At 35.8% G+C, this 26597-nt stretch overlaps 2 protein-coding genes across 2 annotated transcripts in view; both read right to left on the reverse strand.

Annotated features, from left to right (window-relative positions):
- Positions 1 to 572: 572 nt before the first annotated feature.
- LOC140137058 (MAM and LDL-receptor class A domain-containing protein 1-like) lies at positions 573 to 14028 on the reverse strand. Its single transcript, XM_072158717.1, has 13 exons — positions 13950 to 14028; positions 12793 to 12921; positions 11308 to 11454; positions 10903 to 11003; positions 9869 to 10033; positions 7338 to 7587; positions 5532 to 5757; positions 4527 to 4695; positions 3840 to 3942; positions 3125 to 3277; positions 2412 to 2593; positions 1424 to 1592; positions 573 to 739 (listed from the first exon to the last, which is right to left on the reverse strand). Exons 1-13 carry the CDS (start codon positions 14026 to 14028, stop codon positions 573 to 575), a joined length of 2040 nt encoding a protein of 679 aa, XP_072014818.1.
- LOC140137059 (MAM and LDL-receptor class A domain-containing protein 2-like) overlaps positions 13951 to 26597 on the reverse strand; it is a 141505-nt gene continuing 128858 nt past the window's right edge. Inside the window, exons 88-98 of the mRNA XM_072158718.1 lie at positions 25948 to 26038; positions 25371 to 25514; positions 24693 to 24946; positions 23873 to 23938; positions 20721 to 20864; positions 18776 to 19147; positions 18066 to 18273; positions 16896 to 17045; positions 15708 to 15833; positions 14567 to 14705; positions 13951 to 14034 (exon numbers count right to left, since the gene is read on the reverse strand). Coding sequence (XP_072014819.1) covers positions 14590 to 14705; positions 15708 to 15833; positions 16896 to 17045; positions 18066 to 18273; positions 18776 to 19147; positions 20721 to 20864; positions 23873 to 23938; positions 24693 to 24946; positions 25371 to 25514; positions 25948 to 26038 — 1671 coding nt within the window. The 3' untranslated portion in view covers positions 13951 to 14034; positions 14567 to 14589. The remainder of the gene's footprint in view (positions 14035 to 14566; positions 14706 to 15707; positions 15834 to 16895; positions 17046 to 18065; positions 18274 to 18775; positions 19148 to 20720; positions 20865 to 23872; positions 23939 to 24692; positions 24947 to 25370; positions 25515 to 25947; positions 26039 to 26597) is intronic.

Consider the following 26597-nt stretch of genomic DNA (forward strand, 5'->3'; position numbering starts at 1 on the left):
CATTCACTACTGATGTGCAGAACATAACTTAATGTTAAGTAATCTAACAAAGAGTAACCTAACATAATTAGTACAGCTGTTAAGCTTCTAATTTCAGGAAATCACACGCTTTGTGTCCCGGGGGAGAGAGGTACCCAGTATAAATGAATCCACTTCAGATATGTCCCATACTGTACTTTACCAAGGGAAGCAACCATGCCCTCCATATTTATACAGGGGTAAAACTTGCATTCCTCATAAGCTATTTTATATATTGTATTCTGCTTGTGATAACACATGTAAAAAATGTATAGCTTGCATATTTCCTATGGTTTGTTTGTGCACTATGAATGAGGAAAAAAGTCATGTGATCTCTTTTGTAAAGGGGCTTAAAAATTTGCATTGCTTCAATGTTGATGAAATATGTTTCGAATTATTCCTTTGTTGGGCACAAGGATTTACGGCCGAGGAAAAAAGGCATGCGACCTTTTTAATACAGAAGTCAATAAGTCACAGTGCTATAATATTGATGAAATATGTTTCGAATTCTTCCTTTGGGCACAAGGATTCAGAAAAGAATAGTTTGTAATATCTTATTTCATTCCATTCGACTTACCACTGCTTGTTCCCCATGTGTGATCTACCTTAGGGCCTGTTCCTTGTGCTGGGTCACCATTATTACCTAACTGCCAATCAAATCCTTCTGTATCTGTATCATCATTCATCCAACCACAGAAATCCAAGGTGAACTCACATTCATCTGAAAACAAAACAATTCTCACATATTAAGTGTCTAGTATACCCAAGGTTCCCGGTGCAAATCCTAGATTTAATAGTTGAAAGTAAGTGTAGTGGGATAAAAAGACGAGGATCCAAGACTCGGAAATTTTGACACAGGCTGATTTGTTTTCTTTCCATCAACAGTCATTTATATAATTTGGTAGAAATCTATCATGCCACTAACTAGGAGAGCACATAATCCTGAAATCTACACTCCCTGTGTGGGAGATTAAGGTCATGTCTTCCATAGGGGGTGTATGGATTTCAACAGGAATAGCCCTTTATAACAGGATGTTTACCAGCAACTTCCTAAAAAATGTATCAGAGCTATCAACATCAGGCTACTGGCACAAAAGGCCTATAAAAGCTATCATGGGCCAGGTTTCATAAAGCTTTACAATCAATCTTACCATTGATCTACCACACACAATCCCTTATAAAATAAGATCAATTGTAAGTCTTCCTGAAATGGGACACCTGTTATGTGATAAATTCATTGCAGTGTTAATTTCTGCTTCTAATATTCCATAGGTTTAACAATGCTTCATTGTATTCAAAAGGAACACTTCCATTTACTTCAAACATACAAAATAAGGTACATAACATTAATCTTAAAATCATTGAATCATACAGCAGACAAAATTGGACAATTCACAATACTTACTTGAGGCAGGACAAGTTCCTTCGCTCAATGCTACATCATCAATGGCTATATCACCTCCCCATGAGTTACCCATGATGCCTTCAAATATAATCTCATAGGTGAGGTCACTGGAGAAGGTTTGACGTGCTAACCGCCACTCATTGGCTTGAGTACCAAATTTGTGGTAGATCTGAAAATAAGTACATTTGATGTTACACACTTTGAATTGCTTTAAAATTTTGAATTTCATAGGTTAGCTCAATAATTGAAAGTCAGATTTGGCAAAAGCCCATTGGTTTACTGATTTGTGTGGCAAACTTGAAATATATCTATTAATTCTGAGATACAGTTACATTAAGCATATATTTACACAAATTAAAATGTTATTTTTAATTATTAGATATTTTCCTCTCATTCAACTGAGTAAGAAACTCTTCCCATGATAGTTTTTGGTATCAAATCAAAATTTTATTTTAGTATCTCTTATACTTGGGGGATGGTGGATATAAAATTAAAGGGGACCCAAGTGCGGGGGGATTTAATAGCTGCCACAATATTGGCTGCCACAATATGACTGGCAGCCAATATACACAGCTACACACATGTGCACTGATCTGACAGATCGAGCGTTATTGGCTGCATGCGCAAAAGTTGATTAAAATGTTCACGTTATATCTAATACCTTCAAATCGCTTTGAAATCCTAACCTTATCCCTAACCATATCATGGTTAACATTTTAGTGTGGGTGAGGAGTTTCATGGTTACAAGTGACAAGGGTCAGTCTATTACTATTTGATTGACATGAAGATTTTTACAGCGCCTGCTCTGTCAAATCAGTGCACACATGTGTAGCTTTGTACATACAATGTAGGCAGTAATGCTGTGGCAACTGCTTCCCTTGGCAGCTGCTTCCCTTCGCTACGCCACTGCTCATAACAATATTTTCCTTCCAGATTTATCGCCTTAATAAATTGTATGCACCTAAAATATTGCAAACTCTTCACTTACCAATGTCTGTTGAGGTCCACTATTTAAATAGACATTTAGAGCATCTATATCAGGTCCAAACATATGATACCAGAATTCAAAGCAGTAGTTCTTGCCCATAGTAGGAGCCATTAGTCCAGACATAAACCGAGCAACTTCACCTTTGATACGTGGGGATGAGGTCTCTATGTACATATACCAGCCTGTGGGGTGTCAAAAGTGATGAAGCTTATCAGAAGAAAGTGGTAAAACTAGTAAAAGTTAAGTGTTGTAAACAAATGTACAGCCATGCAAACAGGAAGATAGGCCACTTTAAATATTGATCACAGTCATTCTGGTTCTGGCTTGATGAAGGTGTTTTACACAATTAACCTTTTGTCAAAACTTCATTAGGCACAACATTTAATTTGGTCCTAGAACGGTACAGATAGGTACCAATGGTGATGGTGATGGTGTTTTATCTGCGCTGGCATCCACTACTCAAAATATAGGACTTGCCTCTCATCTAACACATGTTAGAAGATAGAAAAAAAAATTATGTTGTTTATTCTCTAAATGACTGTGCTTTGGAAGTTATTTGGTGACAAATGCTAAGTAAGCACCATAGTTCTTGAGTGAAATGTTTAGCCCTCATTAAAGCATGATTTGAGATTTTACCAAATTGAGGTTAATCTCTCTGCACCTTGCAATCTCTAGTGACCACATACTTTGCTGGCCAATTTGTTTAAACTTACCTGCCGCTGTTCCAGTGGTGTGGTCAAATGATGGTCCAGTACCTGCACTGCCAGTACCAGCCTGATCCAATGTCCAGTCAAAGTCATCACCGGGGTCTTGTGACCATCCGCAGATAGAACCACTGCCTGATCCTTCAAAGTCACAACTGATATCTATAATGGGGAGAAAAATTTGAATCATTTGATCATCAAAAATTAATCATTTGAGAACTTAGCATAAAGTAAAATGTAATATAAAGAATGTAAAATGTTATACCCATTGTCTCATACATACACTATATATAAATCATTCTTATTCCAACAGTGTGACGACTGCCTAAGGTTTCTAATTGTTCATTCTACCCCTGTTAATGCTAACTCCAAAATGTAATTATACAATCCTGCTGATTTGTACTATTGGCCTTATTAATTAGCTTTAGTTCATGATTACTTGCATGATAACATCTTCTGTTTTGTTTCATATCAAAGACCAAGAAAATGTATATATGATCACACTTTTAGGGTTGGTTTCAAGCAAAGACAAACATAGTTTGTTGAACTCAAGCTTGTACATCGCTGTTTCATCAGTTCTGCGGGCAGATCACTCTATCCTTATTTATCCTTGTTGGTTTCAAGTCTCTTGTGACATTGATTTGTGCTATGATTATAGTTTTTAAAATGCCAAAAAATATGATTTCTACCAATACAGATGCATTTCAACTTTTCTTGTTATTACCTGATGATTTATCGCAATCTCCAAATGCAATATCATCTATAGTGATGTCTGTCAGCTCCGATGGATTCTGGAAATCACCGCCTGGAGTAGCTTCCAAGCGAATCTGAGGAGAAAAATAGTCACTGATTATACTTCACATCTAAAGCTTCATGTTTAATGCTTGTGGCATATAATAGAGCAGTGTGTTGTTTGCAGTTATTTGCTGTGCTCTAGATGAGCTTAGGATTTGCTCAGCTTCCTCGGATTGAGATGCCCTATAGTGGTGTTGTGAAGCAATGACATTGAGGTGTGCAGGTTTGACTCTAGGGGTAGATGATTCACAGTAAAAAAACTGATATACGGGAATGTGTCGCTGAAAATGGTTTCATTATTACATTTTTCTGACTTTTACATCAAACTCTGGGTCTTGGTTATAGATATTGTATGAATTTGTATGAATATCAATCTCACTTCCTGACATTCAGACCCATGTCTCAATCAAAAGAAAATTAAGTACTTCAGTGATTCTGAATGAATTTTCATCTATTTGAAGATCTTAAAGTACGACTTGGAACACATAGGGTCAGCTGATTGGAAATGTATTGAGGAGCTTGACTGTTCAATGATTTACAGATGTATAGAAGCATATTGGCAATCACTATAGGACATTTCACTTAATCTCATGCATGTAGAACTTCTGAAACTCACCATATATGTACCAGCTATACGAGGTCCGATAGGTACCACTGTGTTATTCCAGCTATCAAAGGTGTCACCTTGTACAGTGCGACTGATGTCAGGAACCCCATTTAGGTACACTGTAACAACTATCTTACCATCTTCACCAGTCATATGGTACCAGAAACTCATCATACATCTGAAGCAAATGTGTCAATGGATAGCTTAATATGCTTAATTCACATCATACCACAGACAAAAATATGTAACTATGGTCAGCTACATTAACCCTAACACCCAACCCTGCTTTTTGTTATCGGAAGTTACAAAAGAAACGAAAAAAGGAGAGGAGATAAACAAAGAAGTCGCTTGGCACGCCCAGGATTTGAACCTGCGACCCCTGCATGCCAAGCACACAATCACCAACCGGAAGCCACACAGTATATAGCACTTAGGGTGGGCATATAGCACTTAGGGTGATTGTGTAATCGCAGACCCTGGGATTCATGCATTCACAGTGGTTTTCATTGTGGTATTTTGTGGTATTTGTGGGTGTTAGGGTTAATATAATTGAAGTACATGTATGCACATTCTGCTTATGAAGTCACTATCAGAATTTGTAATATTGCTAAGACCAATTAAGTGAATACGTAGTTGTATGCATCATATACTGTTGCTTCTCAAAAGGCCGCCTTGTGTGATTTCTTTTATTGTTGTCAGCTAATTGTGATGAGATTTGATGTGACTTCCTTACTAAAGAAACAAATACACACAGAAACAAATATATAAACAAATGGATATATTTATTAATGTTATGTAACTGAATTATAAAATTGTGGCAAAAATACCCAAAACACCAAAAACTAAAATTTGTTCCCTAAAAAGTCTATGACTTCATAAGAAGGGTGAGCCTTTTTGCATTTGAAAATAAACATTAAATAAGACATTAATAACTTGAATTTTACAATTGTTAAAATTAGACAGGTTAGGTCGGAACATATTACAATAATAATCTATTAAACTCTTCCTTCTTACTTTGACCCAGTATCGCCAAGTTGTGGACTCTGCAATATGGCGGATGTCATGAAGGTACCATCAGTGCTATCAACAAACATGTAGTATCCATTGGCCGTGCCGGTGGTATGATCTGTATCTGGTGCATGTGGACTGACTACTGTGCTGGGTGATTCTCTGGCCCACTGGTATAGGCCGCTATCTACTATTGTCCAACCACATTGATCTGTCTCAAAGTCACAGTAACCTGGGAGGATCAAAGAATTTATAAGGGAATGTAAGTAAGGCCTTTGTATAGCTTTTTTGTAATTTTTAAGAATGTCAAGCCATATAGAATTGTTATGCATGGGAACTAAAATAGTTTACCTCTGCTATTTTAGGCTGCAATTGGATCATTTTGGGGTCTTTGAAAGTAAAAACATTACAAAGCTTTGTGCAGTGTTCAGCTCATTATCTCAATGAGAAGCGCTCCAATTTTTACATGTATACAAGCACTGAAACAATCATAGCAAAAAGCTGCAAAACAATCACGAGGTATAGTACACAGCGTGCCCCATTTGTGCAATTTATATCTTAGTTACAATGAGGCATCACATCTTTACGATTCTCAGTGCGTAAGGGTATTACGTAAATGCACAGTATTTTCCCTCTCTCTATGGGCATTCAAACACTTGATCCAGTTTAGTTCATTGGTAGGGACTTAATAATGCATCTGTGAATCAAACATGTACACACGGATGGACAAATGCACACACACATATCAAGGATCTCTGATTCAAAAGTATATAGACAAGACACACACACACATACCAGTTTGTATAATTCACGGACGTCTCTGATATCAAATACTCTTGAAGCGTCATGTCACATAACAGTATCATATTTCAGAGACGTCTCATAAATCACATACTCCCCAGTTTCAAAACCCAATCGCAAACAATATTAGTAATTTTGGTGAACGTGCCAGCGCAGTGGGAATAATTTTGTGAGTAGGCCTTATCAGGGTTGTAGCTAGCCCGAGTTGAGTGCCTGCTAATTTTACTATCCAATTCGTGAATTAGAGCGCAGGATCTGGTACTCCTGGGATTTTTTTACTTCAAAACATTTGATTTTGGCCATTGCAATCTAAGTGTGTTCTGGGACCATTTGTCAGAATTTGCACAGATAGTTATAATTTTTGCACAGGTAGATATTTGCTGAACATAGGAAAGCTTATTCTAATACATTCAGCTTTGTTCTGATGTGCTGCATCGAGTGCCCAGCTGTCAACAAAGCTCAACGTATGTGATATCACAGACCCTCGTATGTGAAATCACTCACCCATCTTTGAAATCAGAGACTTCCGTGAATTACGAGTGCCCCCGAACTGATACATGAAGTCTTTCCTAACAGTAATACAGTACTATCTTGCAACCTCAAACAATACTATCTTGTAACTGCAGTCAAGTTAGCTCAATCGCTAAGGTGTTACACTCTTGTGCATTGGTGTGTGGTGATGCAAGTTCGAGCCTCGGCACATTCACTGTTTATTCTCATGAATAATTGAGGTATATGAAACTGGTTTTGACAAAAGAAAAACTAACTGCTTAATTGTCACAGTTACCTGTAAAAGAACTCAGGAGCTGATCCTGGTTGTGATGGTTTGTGGTATGAATAAGGTGTGCTTCTTAGCTGCAAAATCCTGATTGTTGCTAGATGGTTTATATGGTTTGTCTTAGGCCACACAGTGGTCTGTGAATTCCTATAAAGTGTGCTAAGGCTTGTGGGTTTATACATCTGCATAGCGCACTATAAATCACTTTTTTTGTTTTTTCCCATTGAACCTACCACAATTGATTTCATCACTGGTGTCACTACAGTCAGGAGTTCCATCGCATCTCACAGACGCCGGCAAACATTCTCCATTATTGCACAAAAATCCACCACATGGGGGTGCCTGTGTTGGTGGCAGTGTAGGGGTGTCGGTTGGTACAACTGGCAAGGTGGCGCCTGAAGCCACACATTGAGGAGTAAAGCTGACATCATCAATAGCGATGTCACCACGTATTCCATCACCAACAGTAGCTTGTATGATCACCTGCAAAAAATAGATCAAAAATGTGAGAAGTTGTCTGTGGAGAGACTATGTGTAAATTATGTTATGTCTCCTTACATAACTATGAAACTAAACTAATCTCAAAAAGAAACTTTTTTCACTAATTTTTTACAACTTGTAAATCACAAGGTCATATCTTAAAATCTTGTCAATTAACATGAACTAAAATTACACCCAGGATTACTTTAATACTCTACTCAAAACACATGTCAGTAACCAAGCAGTTGTCCAACTGACACAACAGCAAAAAGCACTGACACTGAACAGCTTCCTGGACCACTTTCACAGCCCAATATTTGGCACCCAGCACAAAAAAATCTGTGAGCATGCATACAAGATCCTATCACAGATGATAAAATGGTGCTGCTTTTTTCTTTTCACACACTTTCTTCAAGAAACAGGTCTTGTTCCACACTATTCCACTTACTCTTTGGGAATTATCACATGTGCAAGGATCTTGTACTCATTCTCACAGATTTCTTTTGCTGGGTGCCAATTATTGGGCTGCGAATGTGGTCCAGGAAGCTGTTCCATGTCAGTGCATTTTGCTGTTGTGTCAGTTGGATAACTGATTGGTTACTGACATGTATTTAGAGTAGAGTATTGAAGAAAACATGTGTGTAATTTTGGTTCATTTTGATGCACAGGACTTTAAGATATGACCTTGTGAAAAATTATAAGTTTCTTTTTGAGCTCACTTTAGGTTTGGCAATCATTATCATCATCATCTATACTTTCTGGCTATGTTGCCATTTTTATTTATTTATTTATTTCAACTTTCTTTATACAGGGTAGCTCCTTCAGTGTAAGGGCACTGTTATTCTTGGAGGCCCTGTGACATACAGGGTGTAATTTAATTAAATATTACACAATATTACAAGAAAACATACAAAACCATTATAAAGAAATTACAAGAATCATGAAAAATTATATAAAAGTGAAAATCAATGAACAGTGGGGTTTGTGAGAGCTCTTGATTTAAATTCACTTAGGCTCAAGGAAATATAATTATTGCGAGTGTCAACATCAACAGAACTATTCCACAAATTTGCTGCTCTCACCTGAAACAATCTCTTACCAGAGTTATTGTTAAATTGAGGAACAACAAGTGAATTGGTGGAAGTACCTCTTGTGTTATGATCCTGAGTGAATTTGGTAAATGAAAATTGTGCGCATGCTACTACTGTTCTCCGGGCTATTCTCTCTTTAGTCTGTGTCAGAGTTTGTTGATCTACTTCTTTTTGGATTTGCACCACCCATGTTGGTTTGGGTCGCCCGACAGGGCGTTTAATTTTTTGTTGGAATTCAGCTAGGACTTGACGCGCTGGAATTTTGTCTAGGAGTATAGATGACCTACCCAGTATAATTTAGTCGTCTTCTTTTGATGGCTTTTTGTCTAATTTTGTGATGGATATTGTTAGTGTCTAAGTAGAGTTCTTTGAAAAACATCTATTTTGTGTTCTAGTTTTGTTGTCAGTATCCATAATTCACTGTCGTACAGAAAAACGGACCCTACATAAGCATTAAAAATTCTCATTTTGGTTGTAATGTTTGCTCTTTTGCTTTGCAGAAATTGTTTGAGTTGATTGACAATGGAATTACAAATTGAAACATTTCATCCTTCTTCCTATATATGTGCTATACCTCAATTTATGAGTATTATTGCACAGGCTTTACATGCACAGTTTACCTATGCATGATCCTGGAACCTAGGATTGATTACAGATATCAGAACCGCTAATACTAGAATATTTTAAATCATCGTTCAGTTACAGTGGTGTAAAATTATGGAACACAATTTTATTATTAGAAACTCAATAAATGTGCAAACTTTTAAAACGGTATTACAAAAATGTATATTTAGTTAAATAGTGCATAATGTAAATAACATCTTGAAATAATATATGTTACTGAGTTATTATGTGTTTTATATGATGTTTTTTAAGGATCAATGTTCATTTAATAATGGCATGTTAGTTTTAATAATTATTGCAAACTGTACAAATGTATTTTCTTGACATTTATATTCTACAGGCTTATGATATATGGCTATGTGTTGTGTTTTATATAATATTTTTATGAATGAATGTATCTTTTAATAATGGTTATGAGTTTTAAATTGTATAATTATATTCTTTGTAATTCTCTATAATTATATTCCTTTTATGTATTTTACAGGGCCCGTGTTAGACCAGCTTTGGCAGAATGGAGCAAATAAATAAATAGATAAATCAATCAATCAATCAATCAATCAAAAACTTACCTGGAATGGTTGAGCCCAGTAGAGTGCTACTTCTACCCTTTCATAGAAGTCACCAATGTTACCACTCTTTGACCATACTGTTTGTAAGGGACCGTTGATACTGTCTCTGGTATGGACGCTGAGAGTACCGATGTTAGGACCAAACATGTGGTAGTAGAAACGAATCTGATGGATTGAAAAGGGTTTGAGAAAACTAAGTATTAAAAATATATGTATGTGTGTGGGGTGGGGGGTGTTTGTGTGTGGGGGTGTGGTTGACTGGTTGTCTCTGGTTGTCTCTGGTTAGACAATAAGTGTCCCCAGTTGAGGGTGTCTGTGTGGGTGGGTGTTTGTAAAGATATGCAAATGTGGACCTTGAAATAGAGTTTTTAACACCCAAATGGGATACACATGTTAAAGTCCACAGTTGCTGCAATCAGTTAGGATGCAAAAGAGCATGTAATTTGCCATAAAACCAATGTCTACTTGGAAGGGGTCTACACTTGGTACATAGGAAGCCATAAACAATTGATGGCCATGAAGCTAAACATCTGGCATGCTTGATGGTAGATTTTGGTTCATTGGCTGATATTCCTTGTTAAGCGATGTGCTTGACATGTCACAGAGCAACTGCACTGAACATTTTTCAATATAGGTATAATAATTTATTCACAACCATGGACACACACTAAACCAAGGATGTCCATGAATCCTTGATAAGTACAAGGTTAATCCTATATCCATTAGACATGTGACACATTTTGTCAATTGGACTGTTTACATCAAGATAAACATAGAGGTCTGTGTGCACAAAACAAGTTAGACCTGGCCTAACTTTAGACCTGGTCTAACTATCGAGGTTAGACTTAGGGAGGGATCTTTTCCATTCCTTTAGATCTGGTCTCACCTGTTTTATGCATATGGACCATAATCTAAGGTAGTAATAAGTAAACCTGTAATATATGTGCTCTGTTTGTCATGTGTTTGAGTCTGTCAGTGTAGGTATGGTGGGCTTGTGTGTGTACCTGACCCAAAACATTTGCTTCAATTCTTACCGTACATTCTCCAGTCTGGGTGGCATCTATGATGAAACTGCCCAATCTTGCTCTATCCCCTTGTAACCGTGGTGATGAACTCTCCAGATACAGGTACGTGCCTGATGGAGACAAATCCACAATTATCAGTGTCAATATTATGTTATTTTGAAGTGATCAAACAAATCTGGATTTGATCTTACTATAGGATCCTTTTCTGTTTTTAAAATCAATTTTAAAAATACAACAAACAAACGAAAAATGTTTTAACACCTTTGCTAGTCATTTTCTATGTGAGCTAAACTGTTTCAGGCCATCTGACGTCATAGAGCACTGGAAATAGATGTTTCAAACCCATTAATATACCTCCCATTATACTCAAAGATAAGTTGAATCCTTTTCAATGTGAATACCAGCCTTGCTTACCAGATGAAAGTCCAGTAGTGTGATCTCTTGTTGGGCCTGTCCAGTCTGTAGGTGTTATACCTTTAAGGAGATTCCAGTCTAACTCATCATTGAGAAGCTGTTCCCAATTACAAATACCAAATTCAAAGTCACAAGTGTTGAAGGCAGCTGAAAAACAAAACAAAGCAAGCATAATAATTAGTAACAAATGAGTGAATGTTCTTAGTCATCCAGTAGTTTTCATACAGAGTTTTGGAATTAAATCTAATACTGGAACTTACTTTTTGCAACTATTGCGACGTTGCATCTGGAACCACCAGACTTCATCAGGCAACTGACCCATTGGACTGGTCATGTGATAGACGGCTAGGTATCGACCCGATGGCCCGGTCCCATGCATGAGATAAGTTAAAGCGGAGTCCAGTCCAACGGGTCAGTTGCCTGATGAAGTCTGGTGGTTCCAGACACAACGTAGCAATAGTTGCAAAAAGTAAGTTCCAGTATTAGATTTAATTCCAAAATAATTAGTAACATTACCATACGTCACAATGTCAGGTTATTGTTACTGCATTATTTCATTAGTTCATTGGTATTCATTTTCGCATTTTGTTTTCACATTGCCTAATTTTTTTTTAATGGCACTGAGTGGTACTATTTACAACTTCATGTTAAGGACTCAAATTTTGCAGAACAACAGTGTGCTGGAATAATTCATTGCTTAAGGGCTGGGGTATGAACGTTTGGACAGTATTTATTTTGGGACATTAGAGCACATCAGACATATCGAGTTGCATTCTGAATACGAAGAATGGTTTTTGAAATTCGCAATTTAATACACATTTTATGGCAAATCATTAAAATTGATATTTTTGATATTTAACAGTACTAAAGTAAACTTTATAAATCTGATGATTTATACTTAACGATGTATGTAGGTGGGTGCCGACGATCAATTGAAAATTTTGACCTTTCGTATTGAAGATATGGATTTTTTTTCCCAAAACACCAGAAAAATTTAGGTCTTTTTGGGAAAAAATCTATATCTTCAATATGAAAGGTCAAAATTTTCAATTGACCGTCGGCTTTTCCTCCCTGCTACATACACTTTAAGAATATATCATTAGATTTATATAATTTACTTCGAGAACTGTTATATATCAAAAATTTGAAAAATATCAAATTTTAATAATTTGTCATAAAATTTGTATTATATCGTGAATTTCAAAAAATGAAAATTATTTGATATCAGAAAGACATGCTTTGTATTCAGAATGCAATTCGATAGGTCTGAGGTGCTCTCATGTCCCACAAAAAATACTGTCGAAACGCAATAAACGCTCATTTTAGATCCCTTAAAAGTTTTCACAGTTTATTGCTTGAAGTGAAAGTTTAAACAATCTGATGGCATATTTTATTTTAATTGGCTTAATTCTTTGTCAACATATTTAATCTGTTAAGACATTCACCAAGCAACAAGCATCTTTATCATGTTCAGATTCAACTTACCACAATCAGTTTCACTTTCATCTGAATTATCTCCGCAATCATCTGTCAGATCACAGCGTCTCTTCTCATCGATACAAGCTCCACGTGCACATTTCCATTGGCCAGCTGGACATGGGAATACTTGGGTAGCTGTGAAAGAAAGAAAGAAAAAGCACAAATGGACAAAAACTAATCAGTTTGTTCAACTTAGGCAAGCACGTTCTTTAAAGGCAATATCAGTGATACACACAAAGCAATAAAAATGTTGGATTACTCTGGACTGGTTTCAAGGTGAAGGATAAGTCAAAAATATTATATAGTGTTTTTAATATGAAAAGAATTGGCAAAAAGTAAGAAAATGTCTGTGTTAATCAATATGAAGCGCCATTCAATTGCATGTAAAGTTGTTTTCTTTAAACTTCCGTGGTCCGGGTACGCGCTGGTGAATTGCGATCACGTAGAAGTGACAAGGTCGCCTACTACGCGCCGCGCCGAAGACCAATGGGTCAGCCGGCTTGTTGTCAAGTGCATTGATCAGCCAATCAGCGTGATTGTTTATTGCTTTTGTGTTTACGCTCGTGTACGCGATAAGCACAGGCACGACCACGGAAGTTTAAAGAAAACAACTTTAGCTACAAGTGTCTGTGCAGACAGACTCCTCCAAACAGTGACTAAAATGTGACATTTTACCCTTATTAGGTTGGTTTTGGCCATATCACTTGCAGGTTATGTTATCACACATATACTCTTTACAAAAATGCAAAATATCTAATTTTTCATTCTTTTTTTACTTTCTGATTAAGTGAATCACTGATACTGTCTTTAAGTGAGACAAAAATGTAGATAAATAAATTTCATGCCAGAGCTCACACAACACATTTTCCTTGGCATTTTGGCCTACTCTTTACTATTACTTGTTAGGGGGGTTGCTATGGCTATGGTCGGATCCCATACAAGAAGTCTGTTTTATCTTCATATGCTGGTGCCCATTTATGCACCTATGGAAAGAGACGATCATGATAAAGTCCAAGTTTTCTAACATTATACTTTTCTGCAGGGACTCTGTTCCCTAAACCATGTCTGGCTATTCAGGGGTTCAATGTTGACTGGATGTTGACAAAAAATTCCACAATTTTGAGACAAATTTGTCAAAGCAATGTTTGGTAAATATTACTTACGAGGCAATGCACATGAGGAGAAGAATACATCATCAATAGCGATATCACCCAAAACATCAAAAGAACGTTGCGCTTCCATTACAATCTGAAATACGCAGAAGATAAATAAAAAATAGCTTCACTAGGCCTATATTCTAGAAAATGAAAGTGAGATTTATTTGTTAAATTATTATTCATAAATCTTTAAATTGTAAAATGGTAGCACACCAACTGTTAAAAACTAGATTTTTCATAGTTTGCATTTTTTTCAATATATTCCAAATGTTGAAAACCAATATCTGTAGAATGCTGAAATAATAATAAACCCACCCAATCACCAGATTTTATATAAGATGTGTAAATATTGTAAGTAAATAGATATGTCCATACTACAAATGTCGTCAGTAGAATAACCTGACTCCATGCATGTTGATCTTTCAGATGAGAATAACATTTTATTGCAAACCTTGATTTTTAAAAAAAAGTGAGTAAGTCTTCAAGGTCATTAGTCACATGTGTGGAACACTAAAAGCAAAATTAGCAATATCTATATCTTCAAGTCATTATCAAAAAATAAACTTATTTTTTGTGAATTAAATGTGAAACAGATCAATTCAAACAAGGAAAACAAGACCTACCTTGTAAGTTGATGTGACTCTGCCTAAACCGATGGGAACCAGATGCCACATATCTCCCAATTCACCATCAAGATATATATCAGCAATGTTCTTGTACCACTGTTCTCCACCATCAGATATACCCCTAAACCACCAATATCTGTCAAGTGTTGAGCAAATCAGTTGATTTATTACACAAAAATGGATTTTTAATTAAACTATCTACCTGTGCTTGGTTGTGATGAAATAAATCTTACACAACAATAATGTTAATTAATACTAATCAATTATTCATTTCTATGTACCAAATTTCTATAACAGAATCGGAAGGGAGAATGAAAAATTGAACTGAAGTAGAAACATGGTAGCTTCTGGATGGTGTTCCTGGGATCTAACTTATAAGCTATATAGCATTAAGACAGATGAGCCTTATTACATGTCTTGCAAACAATTTGTGGCCATCATGGAACACACCTGTTGCGTAAATGAAGCATACACAGCATAAGATGCAACCCACTCGATAATGTTATTGCTAGAGTGCAATTGACCAGTTCTACAAAGGTTCCAGCTGTGCCGTACACCCATATGTTGCAGCATGCAAAGCTGCAGATATATAGGCCTAACTGTTCCATGATTAATGTATATTAGTTGAAAGATCTGTATCTTTTCTAATCAAAAGACACAGCTCTAAGTCACTGTGGCTTTAAGTAAACATAATACACAGGAAACCTGACAAGGCAAAAATTACAAATTAGAAAAGTGTATAAATGAAATTTGGATGGATTTTAACCAATGACCTCTGGATCTTCAGTCCAGCATTCCACCATCAGCACTATACTTTGATCAGCTCGTAATCGGCGGGCCTAATAAAATCGCGGATTGATATCAAAATATTTTGAGAATTTTCTTGTGACATCTCGCCAGAAGCATCACAAGTCATCAAGCATCATCAAGTCCTATACTTTGTCTACTTTCTTTAACACACAAAATAATGACCAGATAGGTCAACTAATAGCACTCTTAACGTGGGTCTACTTTTCGGCATAGTAGTAGTAAACGACTAACATTTCCCGCCTGTATCGATCTGATCAAACTATATTTATGAATACCTCTGCTTAAATGTTTAAGTCAGAAGTGGTAGCTTACTGCAATGAAATTTTACCTTGTCCATGCATGTGAACCCAGAAGTTGAACATACAAGTAGAACTAGCTTCCCTTATCCATGGTGTTTTCATAGTAGCCTTGGAATAGGCAGAACCTGAACTGGCGTCGACATACATGTAATGTCCTGGAAATAGAGAACAAAGTAGTGAGCAGTAAATGTCATATCAAGGCATATGGCTCACATTACTTGTAACTGGCATTGACTTACATATAATGACCTGGAAATAGAGAACAAAGTAGTGCATAACAATTATCATATCAAGGCATATGGCTCACATTACTTGTAACTGGTATTGACATATATATAATGATCTGGAAATAGAAAACAATGTAATTCATAACTGTCGATCATTATCAAGGCATGCTCTCATTGGACTATTCCAGAAATTAAAGGCACCCATTTCCTTAAAGAAGACCAAAACTTTTTCACCATTTTTTGCTCTATGAATTCACCAAAAAAATTGTCATTATTTTCACAACCCTAAAGAAGACATGGGAATTCCCAACAAAAATGTGCATGTCTTCTTTAGGGACACTGGGAATTCACAATTTTTTAAACATTTTATTGTCAATAATCCCATTTTTTTTGGAAAAAAATTTGGTCTGGGAATTCCCAAAAATTTATGGTACAAACTTACACGTCTTCTTTAGGGGGTGCCATTAATTTCTAGAATAGCCCATTACTTGAAGTTTCCTTCTGTAATGTTGTTACACTACATGTTGTTACACTACAGAAAAGTTGCTGCTTAATTTTGCCATGTTTTAATTTTGAAAATTCAATCCCGGAAAAAATTGTACAGGTAAGAATACTTCTGGATTGTCATCAAAATATTGTTGAGTTGGCAGCTTCAACTATGTTTAGTATTACAATTGCCAACTATGGTGGAACAATAAAGGTTGTCTATGTCACTGCTCACCTGTTTAGATATCTTAACCCTCTGAGCTACCTGCCAATCTAACATTGCCTCTGATTGGTCAATTACATGATATCTTCACTTAAATCACCAATCAGAATGGAGCTTTGCAAATAATTCACCCCAATTTATTTGCATGGTGAAATTATTCTAACAATGTTGCTGATTGGTCAAATAGATAATGAAAACTTTTGTTTGGCCAATTGGCAGGTAGTTCTCATGGGGTTAAATACCTGGACACTCAATCAATGAATGCAAGCCCAAAGACTTACCTAGTGCATCGCCATAGGTGTGATCCTTTGATGGTCCTGTGTTTGACTCTCCTTGTGATCCTGATCCTTTATCCCACTTGAAGGAACCACTGCTTACATCAGTCCATCCACAGGTGCCATTAGGATAGGTAGTCTCAAATGTACAGGTACCTGCCAATATGAAATCAGTGGAATCATTAGTCAAAATATTCTCACTGTTACAACCTGAAAGTGATGATCAAATCATTTCTGTACATAATATTTTGCCAAACTGTGCCACTAAATAAACAATAAGCTTAAACAAGTACCTTATGTCATGTTGTCAAGTTTTTTTTAAGTTTCAGGATTGTATATTTTCATGACCCTGAATCATCCTAAAAAATGCATTTATATGAGTACAAACAACACCAGTATTTGTTCTGTGATTCTTGAGAAGATGGTGATTGGTGTTTTCAAAAAAATATCTCAATACTTGGACTTTTTATGTTTAAGCCTATGCCCTTTTTATGTTTATGCCCAACATGCAAATTATGAAATTGGTTAACAGCATTTCAAATTACTTATTTTGTAAGTGTTTTGCTATCCCATTGTCAACCGCACCTGTTTGTATGCTATTGATCTTTTAAATTCAACAGCTTCACTTGTGGGTACATATGTGCTTTATAATTTAACTAAAATGTCAGATTTCATTTTTATTAGATGCTTTCACATTTCCCAGATGCACGATTAATTATAATATTGCATGTATGGTTTGCTTGTTCTTACAATTCCAGATTCATGGTGATGTTACTTATTGACTCAATTGCGTTTAGAGTTAAGTTGAAGCCAATGATATGCAACTTAACAAGACTTGCCTCTCACTATTGCTACAATTATTTGCTGCCAAAACAATTGGCTCTATAATTACAATGGCTATTTGCAGTAAATCTCACAATGAATCACAGTTACTCATTCTTAGTCAGTGGATGCTGTTCAGCTTTTAAGCATTAAACTATTTCCCAAGGTATCATCTATCATGGGATCCATGAAAGTGATCTCACCATCTATGAACACGTTTGTCATGAAGTATAATTTTGCTTTCTATTTACGTATGTCATAGTTATGCCTGTATCCAATACGCAAAATATTGGAACTGCTATCCTAAAAAATTCCTATTGTTTTTCCTAATAGAGCCATAGTTAAATCACTTACCGCATTCTCTTGTCTCATCCGAGTTATCCCCACAGTCATCCTCAAAGTTACACAAAAATTCAGCCTTGTTTATACAGTTGCCATTGTCACAGTAGAAGACGCATGGTGGTGGTGGTGTTGGTGGATCACATGCACCATAGAACACTTGGATGTCATCTATGGCGATGTCACCAAGATGGCCATCTCCTACCTTAGCTACGAAGATTAGCTGTAAGTGATAAATAAATGGGTTACGATGTATAGTTATATAGATTTATAATATGACTTGTGTTTAACAATTTTTGTGCCTGCTCTACATTTTATTTTGTCACTTGATTGCAAGAAGGTCATAGTAAGTGACACTTTTTCCAAAATTGAGGTTTTCAACAATTATGAAAAATATCATTACGTTTCACTACCTGGAGAGAATTGATCAAAAATTGAATTCCCTCCTGAGGTTCCTATCTGTCAATGAGTTGACCAGATCACAAAGATGTCATTATAGCTAGAGGCAGTTATAATTACAAATGGGTCAATGAGTTACATAAAAATGACCTTGTGTGGTATTTGGTTCCAAGGAATCCCTCACTACAAGAGTTATTACCATCGATTTGATTGAAAAAGGAGGTGAGACATGATCAAATCTCTCCAGGTAACAAAACATAATGTGATAAATGGGGGTATCATTTTGCTTGATTATATCAAAAATGTTGCCATGCTTTGTATCTCACCTCAAATACACTCAACGTGCTAAGTGCAGTCACCCTTCCATTGAACCAGCTATCTCCTTGGCTACCTGTCTGTAACCAAATCTCATCCCAATAAAGTGGAGAAAATATTGTTGTCTGCATGTTAACACTCAAGGATCCAATGTGATCACCAAGCATGTGGTACCAGAAAGACACGCACATCTCCGTGTTGAATGGCATGGTTTCTGACATTAGGAAAGCTTCGTATCCAGTAGCCTGGTTGGTTGCATCGGCGAAGGCATAGTAACCAGCTGCTGTTCCAAATGTGTGGTCGAAGGAAGGACCGGTGCCGCCAGTGGATGTTTGGCCATTGTTACGCAGCCAGTCAAAGTCATCGACTGCTGCACTTCCAGGCTGGAAGAAATTACGAAGGTGAAATTATAGCATACACATAAAATGGTTATGTGGAATATTCTTCAAGCACTGTTAACAAATTAAACTAGCTCCTAGCTTTGGCAGAATGCAGGATCTCTGTACTTTAGTGCTTAACCCTATTCTATTACCCTATCAATTTCGTACATATGGCAATTTAAATGGCTTAATATGCATGTAAAAAATATTTACACAAATTAAGTCTTATCTTTGGAACAGTTTTGATAATTTTTCACTTCTCTATCCACAAAACACCTTTTTTCCTAATATAACTACCATTAACACATCATAAACTGGTTTAAAATGTTGGAAACCTGCATATTTTAACCATTTTAGGCCTTTTAAAATATAGTCCAAAGTAATTTCTTTTTATTATATGTAGAAACACAGCAGTGTATTTAAAACTGCATAAAAATGCCACATTGATGTACTCATACACTTCAAAAATGTAAATCAAAATCATTTTTTCATCATATTTGGCTATGAGCTCATTAATTATTCATGAGCTAATTTGCATAAAATTTACATAATTAAATATTAATCTTGTTTTTCTCAAAGCTTAAAGTCCAAGCTTGTCAATGGTATGCCACTTATTGGTTTCTACCCAACCAATAACACTGCAACGCAGTAGTTAATATGATACCTCCACACCACTCAAATATACCACCTTTGTGGGGGTAATAGAATAGGGTTAAAGGGTTTTCTATCGTTGTTTGTTTGCTCATTTGTTTTCGACAAAATATATTGAAATTCTCAAAACAGAAGTTAAAATATGCCGATCATTTTATAGTTTTTATTGGAGGCCTAATGGGCAAAGGCGAGTGCCATCTATGGTGCTGTCACTATTTGTAAATGATATCTTGCATATAAGGATCTGTCATGCATCCAACAGTAGGATCATCAGATAATTTTCAAGCTCTTATTTGACAGTAGTATTATCTAGGCCTATACCATGTAGTGGGCATGAGATAGTGTAAATGACACATGACTATGTCTACTTCACACTAGCAATGTCCCACTTGATTACTATAGCACACTTGCAGACACTTACATCTATTAGAAAGATGCAAGCTCTTCAAGAGTGTGCCTATACAATGTAAGTGTGCTACTTATTACACAAATTGTTATGGATAATTCACACACTGCACATTGTAATGCCCATTGATATTAGTACAGGGGGACGTCACATGCATTCTGACAAGCCATAATTACTAAAGTTCATTTGTGGTCCTTAGTTTCATATCCGTTCAAGTTTCTTATAACACTCTGCAAGTCAAACCGCATGGTGCAAATTTATATAATTGTGAGGTCTTCTGAAGTGGTCCTAGTCAAGCGATTGCATGGGAAATTGCAGCATGTGAATAGGTCATTTTAGTACCTTTGATAAAGATTTCATATGGTGAACTCAATGGATTCTGACATAAATTTTTTTTTTTTTTTTCAAATCCCTCTGTTCTACTAACTATGGAAAAAAAAAAAAAAATTATATGTAAGACCTTTATGTTTCTTATAGAATGCCCAAAATTTAATTCATGTTGTCATACAGCTAACTTACCACTGAAGGAATATTAAACCATGTACAGAAATCATCCTCAAAGTCACAATGTCCTGGTTGTGCACATGCCTGTTTAGACATGTCAATGTCATCAATGGCAATGTCACTGGCGTCCAAGAATCCCCGTACACCTTCATACACAATCTGGAACATTTGGTAAAAAACAAAGAAGTGATTATTTTTTTCTCCTTTGATTCAGAAGTTTCTAACCAATATTCTATTACCTCCACGACCCATTATTCAAAATCGTGCACTGTGATTTGTTAAAACGCGTCACGTGAAAGCCCATTAATTAGCAATAAAGTGGCCAGGGCAACAAACTTTATGTTCTTCTCGCATCACAGCGCACAGCAAAGCGCGATGCAGTATATTAGCGTCGTTACGCATTCTACGCAAAGCACTACGCTTTGGCTGCGCATAGGCTCTCCACCTTGAGGTAAACAAATTGAAATATTTGGGCAAAAAATGTGACATTTTCTCTTTAAATCGCACTATTTTGTGGTAATAGAATAGAAATAAAGGGTGCAGCATTATCCTTTGCACGCAAATAATATGTCCTCAGCAGTAAAACGTTTAATAATGGGTTCGGCCGCGCCTCACCCATTATTTACGCTTTTACTGCCTCGACACATTATTTTCGTGATAAAGGATAATGCATTATACCCTTTATTTCTTAAATATAGTGCATATTTTCATTTGACTGAAATGCAATATAAGAATATATTTTTCTTTTTTCTTGCCAACACATTTTAAAAGGGATAATTGGGAATTTTCTGAACACCAAATAATCATGAAGTATAATGTTGTCTCTATTAACACATTATGCCACTTTCTAAATTAATTATGCTTATTCCAAAATTGTAAAAATCTTCATTTGTTTTATAATTTTAGGAAATGGGCTATTCTAGTTGAAATACAAACATCCCATATGGAAGACATGGCCTTAATCTCTCACACAGGGGATGTGAATTTCAAATGGAATCACCCATTCAAGTAATCCCAATGGAAATTCACACACCCCTGTGTGGGAGATCAAGGTCATGTCTTCAACAAGGGGTGTATGGATTTCAACTGTAATAGCCCAATCACTGATATTGTCCCTTTAAAATTAAATGATCTCTGCTGGCACCATGTATGTTTTCCCTTAGTGTTAACAACAAACATTGGACACCTTCTCAAGCAGTTAAGGGGGTACTACACCCCTGTGGTAAATTTTGTGACTATTTTTGCATTTTTCTCAAAAACTAATAAAACACTGGTAACAAAAGTTATGTATATTCTTGGGGCAAGGAATTCAATTACTACACTGAAATTTCAGTGACTCAAGACAAGCGGTTCAGTATATATGATAGGAAATGAGGTACATCCTACATGTACCTTATTTCTTATCATAAATAGCGAACCGCTTATCTTGGGTCACTGAAATTCTAGTGTAGTAATTGGATTCCTTGCCCCAATAATATACAAAACTTTTGTTACCAGTGTGTTATTAGTTTTTGAGAAAAATGCAAAAATAGACACAAATTTATCGAGGGGTGTAGTACCCCCTTAACAAACACAAGAATGATACACATTAGAAGAGTAAAAACATGTCCTATTAACAGAAAGAAAATGAAGGAAAATTCAGCAAAATAAACAGAAATGGTAACATAAAACAGTACAAAAATCACCAGATATAATTTAAACATTAATACATTCTAAAAACAGACAATAGAAAGAAGTGACAATAAACAATCAGATGATTCAAACAGACAACCGACAATCAGATATTCAATTTATGATGACCTGTAACTTTTGTCAATTATCACCACACATGTCTCTTCATTCAAAATGGATAGTACCATACTGACGCGAGTATAGTCCCACCTTCGAGTAAAGTCCCACCCCCAAATTTTCGAAAAATTTCAGAAATTAAAAAAAAAAAAATTTTTAAGTTATTTATTTTTTCGGCTTTGGAGTGTCCCTGGACCTAGACCTAAATGCTAGGATCATTCATCGTTGACCTAAAAAAAAAAAAAAAAAGAAAAAAGCATGGTGTTTTGTGTTTTTAATATGAAAATTGATACTTTGTTTTCATGTCATACTCTATTAATGATATCAAAATGCATTGAATTTGAATGCAATTTGTATTTCATTTTTGTTGTACCTTCCTCTCTTTCTTTCCAGTACTATCTCAAGGTTTACTGTCAAATTCATGCAACAAACATCATCACAATCAAGCCAGGACAAAACATTGACAGTAAACCACAATGCCACAACCAAATGTTAGTAATATGACTAATTTGTAGCCAAAACAAGACAACATTGACAATAACCCACAATACCACCACCAAACAAATGTTAGTAATACATGACTAATTAGTAGTCAAATCAACACAACATTGACAATAAACCACAATACCACCACCAAACAAAGGTTAGTAATATATGACTAATTAGTAGTCAAATCAAGACAACATTGACAATAAACCACAACACCACCACCAAACAAATGTTAGTAATATATGACTAATTTGTAGCCAAAACAAGACAACATTGACAATAACCCATAATGCCACCACCAAACAAATGTTAGTAATATATGACTAATCAGTAGTCAAATCAAGACAACATTGACAATAAACCACAATACCACCACCAAATAAATGTTAGTAATATATGACTAATCATTAGTCAAATCAAGACAACATTGACAATAAACCACAACACCACCACCAAACAAATGTTAGTAATATATTAGTAGTCAAAACAAGACAACATTGACAATAACCCACAATGCCACCACCAAACAAAGGTTAGTAATATATGACTAATTAGTAGTCAAAACATGACAACATTGACAATAAACCACAACACCACCACCAAACAAAGGTTAGTAATATATGACTAATTAGTAGTCAAAACATGACAACATTGACAATAAACCACAACACCACACCAAACAAAGGTTAGTAATATATGACTAATTAGTAGTCAAATCAAGACAACATTGACAATAAACCACAACACCACACCAAACAAAGGTTAGTATTATGACTAATCAGTAGTCAAATCAAGACAACACTGACAATAAACCACAACACCACCACCAAACAAAGGTTAGTAATATATATGACTAATTAGTAGTCAAAACATGACAACATGCATTATACCCATTCTCTCCTTGGATCTGATGATGATTCATCATCGTTATCCTCCAGTACTCCTTCGAAGACAATCTGCAAGTCAAGTATTAACATCGATCACAATATATTTATTGTCTATGCAGAGTTTTCTTTGTGATTACCTCTCACGAACCTACAAGTTGACATCAATTTTGATAAAGTACAACTTTCAGTTTTACATTTGTACTTTTTTTAGCACTTAACTGAAGCTCAACTGAATGATCTTTCAAATAACAATAAATAACATTTAAGTCCCTGTTCATTTTCACTCCTATGTTAATTGGAAATTAACCAGCATACATTCAAATAGTAATGTCATGTGACATGACAAATTGATGATTCAATATCACTATAAACTAATGTTGGTAGACTTCAAAAATTACAGTGCAGTACTTCTGAAAAAAGTGAATAACTGTTTCTCATCCTGGTTTTGCCTGAGTGTGTATGTATTGCAGGGTGTCACAAGTGGATAAGGATTAATTTCCTATATTTTACCATTTTTGGGATAATCATTCAGACTAGTTGAGATCTAACTAAGACCCTGACATCGTAAATCTATCATATATTTTAGCCCCATGGGCACTACCAGGACATATGATAGACCTCTAAGAACTTTTTTGATTGGTTACAAAGAGGCCTATATATATTGAGCCAATCAGAGATATGGTAAGAATAGTTAGTAGGGGATTAAGCTTAAACTTCTAAAAACACTATTTTGATTGGTTACTCAGATGATCATATCATATAATTAACCAATCAGGGGCACTGTAAGAAAGGTTGTAGCATAAAGTAGGTTTAAAGTCCTTACCCTGTAGTCATATCCAGTTGCCACATTGATTTCAGTAACTCTCCATAGATTCCCTCCTCCACTATTCTTAGACCACACCGGATCACCAAGGTTACCGTTGATTTCTACATACACATTCAATGTACCCAGAGAGGAACCATACATGTAGTACCAGAAGCGCACACATTGGCCGAAAGTTGCCGGGTAGGATGGTGATATCAGACGGGCTTCATCATTACGTTCATGACCAGTGGCCTCGATGTACAGGTAGTGGCCTATGAAAGAGAGAGGAAATTGTTTGTGTATAGATGTGCATTATTATGAATATTGTTTTACACTTTGACGAAAATCAAAATGCTGTGTGCAGCCTATATCTTTTAAATTACACCAGAATAGCCAGGCTCTGCCATGTTTGTATGACATTCATGGACTGCGGGAAATAGCATACTCAGGAAATGCTTCACCATGCATCTATCAACCTTGATTTTAAGTGCATGTTTGCTTGTGATATATACATGTTACACATTAGGTCAAAGTGGTGCATGGTTCAAATCACGGTCACTGGTTTTTTTCTTCTTTTTTCAAGTCTTGATCAACTTGTGGGAAAGAGTAATTTCTGATCAATCTTTTAACCAAAAATTTAAGAGGATCGATAATATCACCCTGTTGAATTATTCTCCCCAACCACTTCACCCTTACCTTCAGCTGTCATGTAGGTGTGATCATATGGAGGACCGGTTCCTGGTGTTACAGTGGCTCCTGATCCCAGTGTCCAATCAAAGTCATCAGATGAATCTTGAATATAGCCACAGAGATCATCACCATGCTCAAAATCGCAATATGCTAAAGGATGAAAAGGACAAATAATTTAGTTTCAATCACAAACTGCTGCATCTACAATGTTCTCCGCACATAATTATGTAGATATTCTTGATGATCTGATTTTTACATTAAAGAAAATATTTTTACATACGGAGATAAAACTTAAGCCACAGAAAGTCTTCTTTTAATTAACAAACTTGGAAACAATCATAAATTTTGCAGTAAAACTATCCATGCTTACTACTTTTCCATTCAAACGTACAAGAAGACCATCCACTGGATAAAAGGTCACTTTATAGACTTCCTGTCTAAAAACAATGGCAGCCACCACCGTTATCAACAAATATTAATTTGAATATACAAATACTATGTTACCAACTGTTGGTAGGTAAGAGAAAATTAACGATGCAACATTTTGGAAATGGTACCCCAAAGGATTCACCACTATACTTACGCATAGGTGGGCAGTCACCAACAAGCACAACAATATCATCTATAGCAATGTCTCCATCCCAGTTATCTCCAACAACTCCTTCTATAGCAACCTGAAAGGACAAATAAAAGATTAATGCAATTGTGGGCAAAAGAAATAAAATCATCCTTGAAATGGATTTGAACTGGGAACCTTTGTTTTTGTTTGCCTATTTATGGTATGTAGAGGGTGTGAGATAGTGCAAAGGACACGTGATATAATGATATGACTACTTTACACTAGCAATGTCCCTCTTGATTACTATAGCACACTTGAAGACACTTGCATCTACTAGAAAGATTGAAGGTCTTCAAGAGTGTGCCACAATGATAAAGGCATTTAGCCACAAGTGGTGTAAAACTGGCTGGAACACTTATTACACTTGGCTATGCCACTGCTCTCCTCCCCCTACCATGTAAAGTTGGGGAGACGCACCTACATTTATATAACTTTGGCATATTTTATAGTGATATGTGGTGGATGCACACCAAGTGTTCTAACAGTTTTATACTTTGTTAAACTTACAAAGACTTACATGACCTATAACCAACAATTCTAAGATATCGTAAACTTAAACCAAGAGTATGTATATTAAATAAAAATAAATGTTGGTATTTATACAGCGCCTTTCA

Source organism: Amphiura filiformis, chromosome 17 (assembly GCF_039555335.1).
Source record: "Amphiura filiformis chromosome 17, Afil_fr2py, whole genome shotgun sequence".
Taxonomy (NCBI): domain Eukaryota; kingdom Metazoa; phylum Echinodermata; class Ophiuroidea; order Amphilepidida; family Amphiuridae; genus Amphiura; species Amphiura filiformis.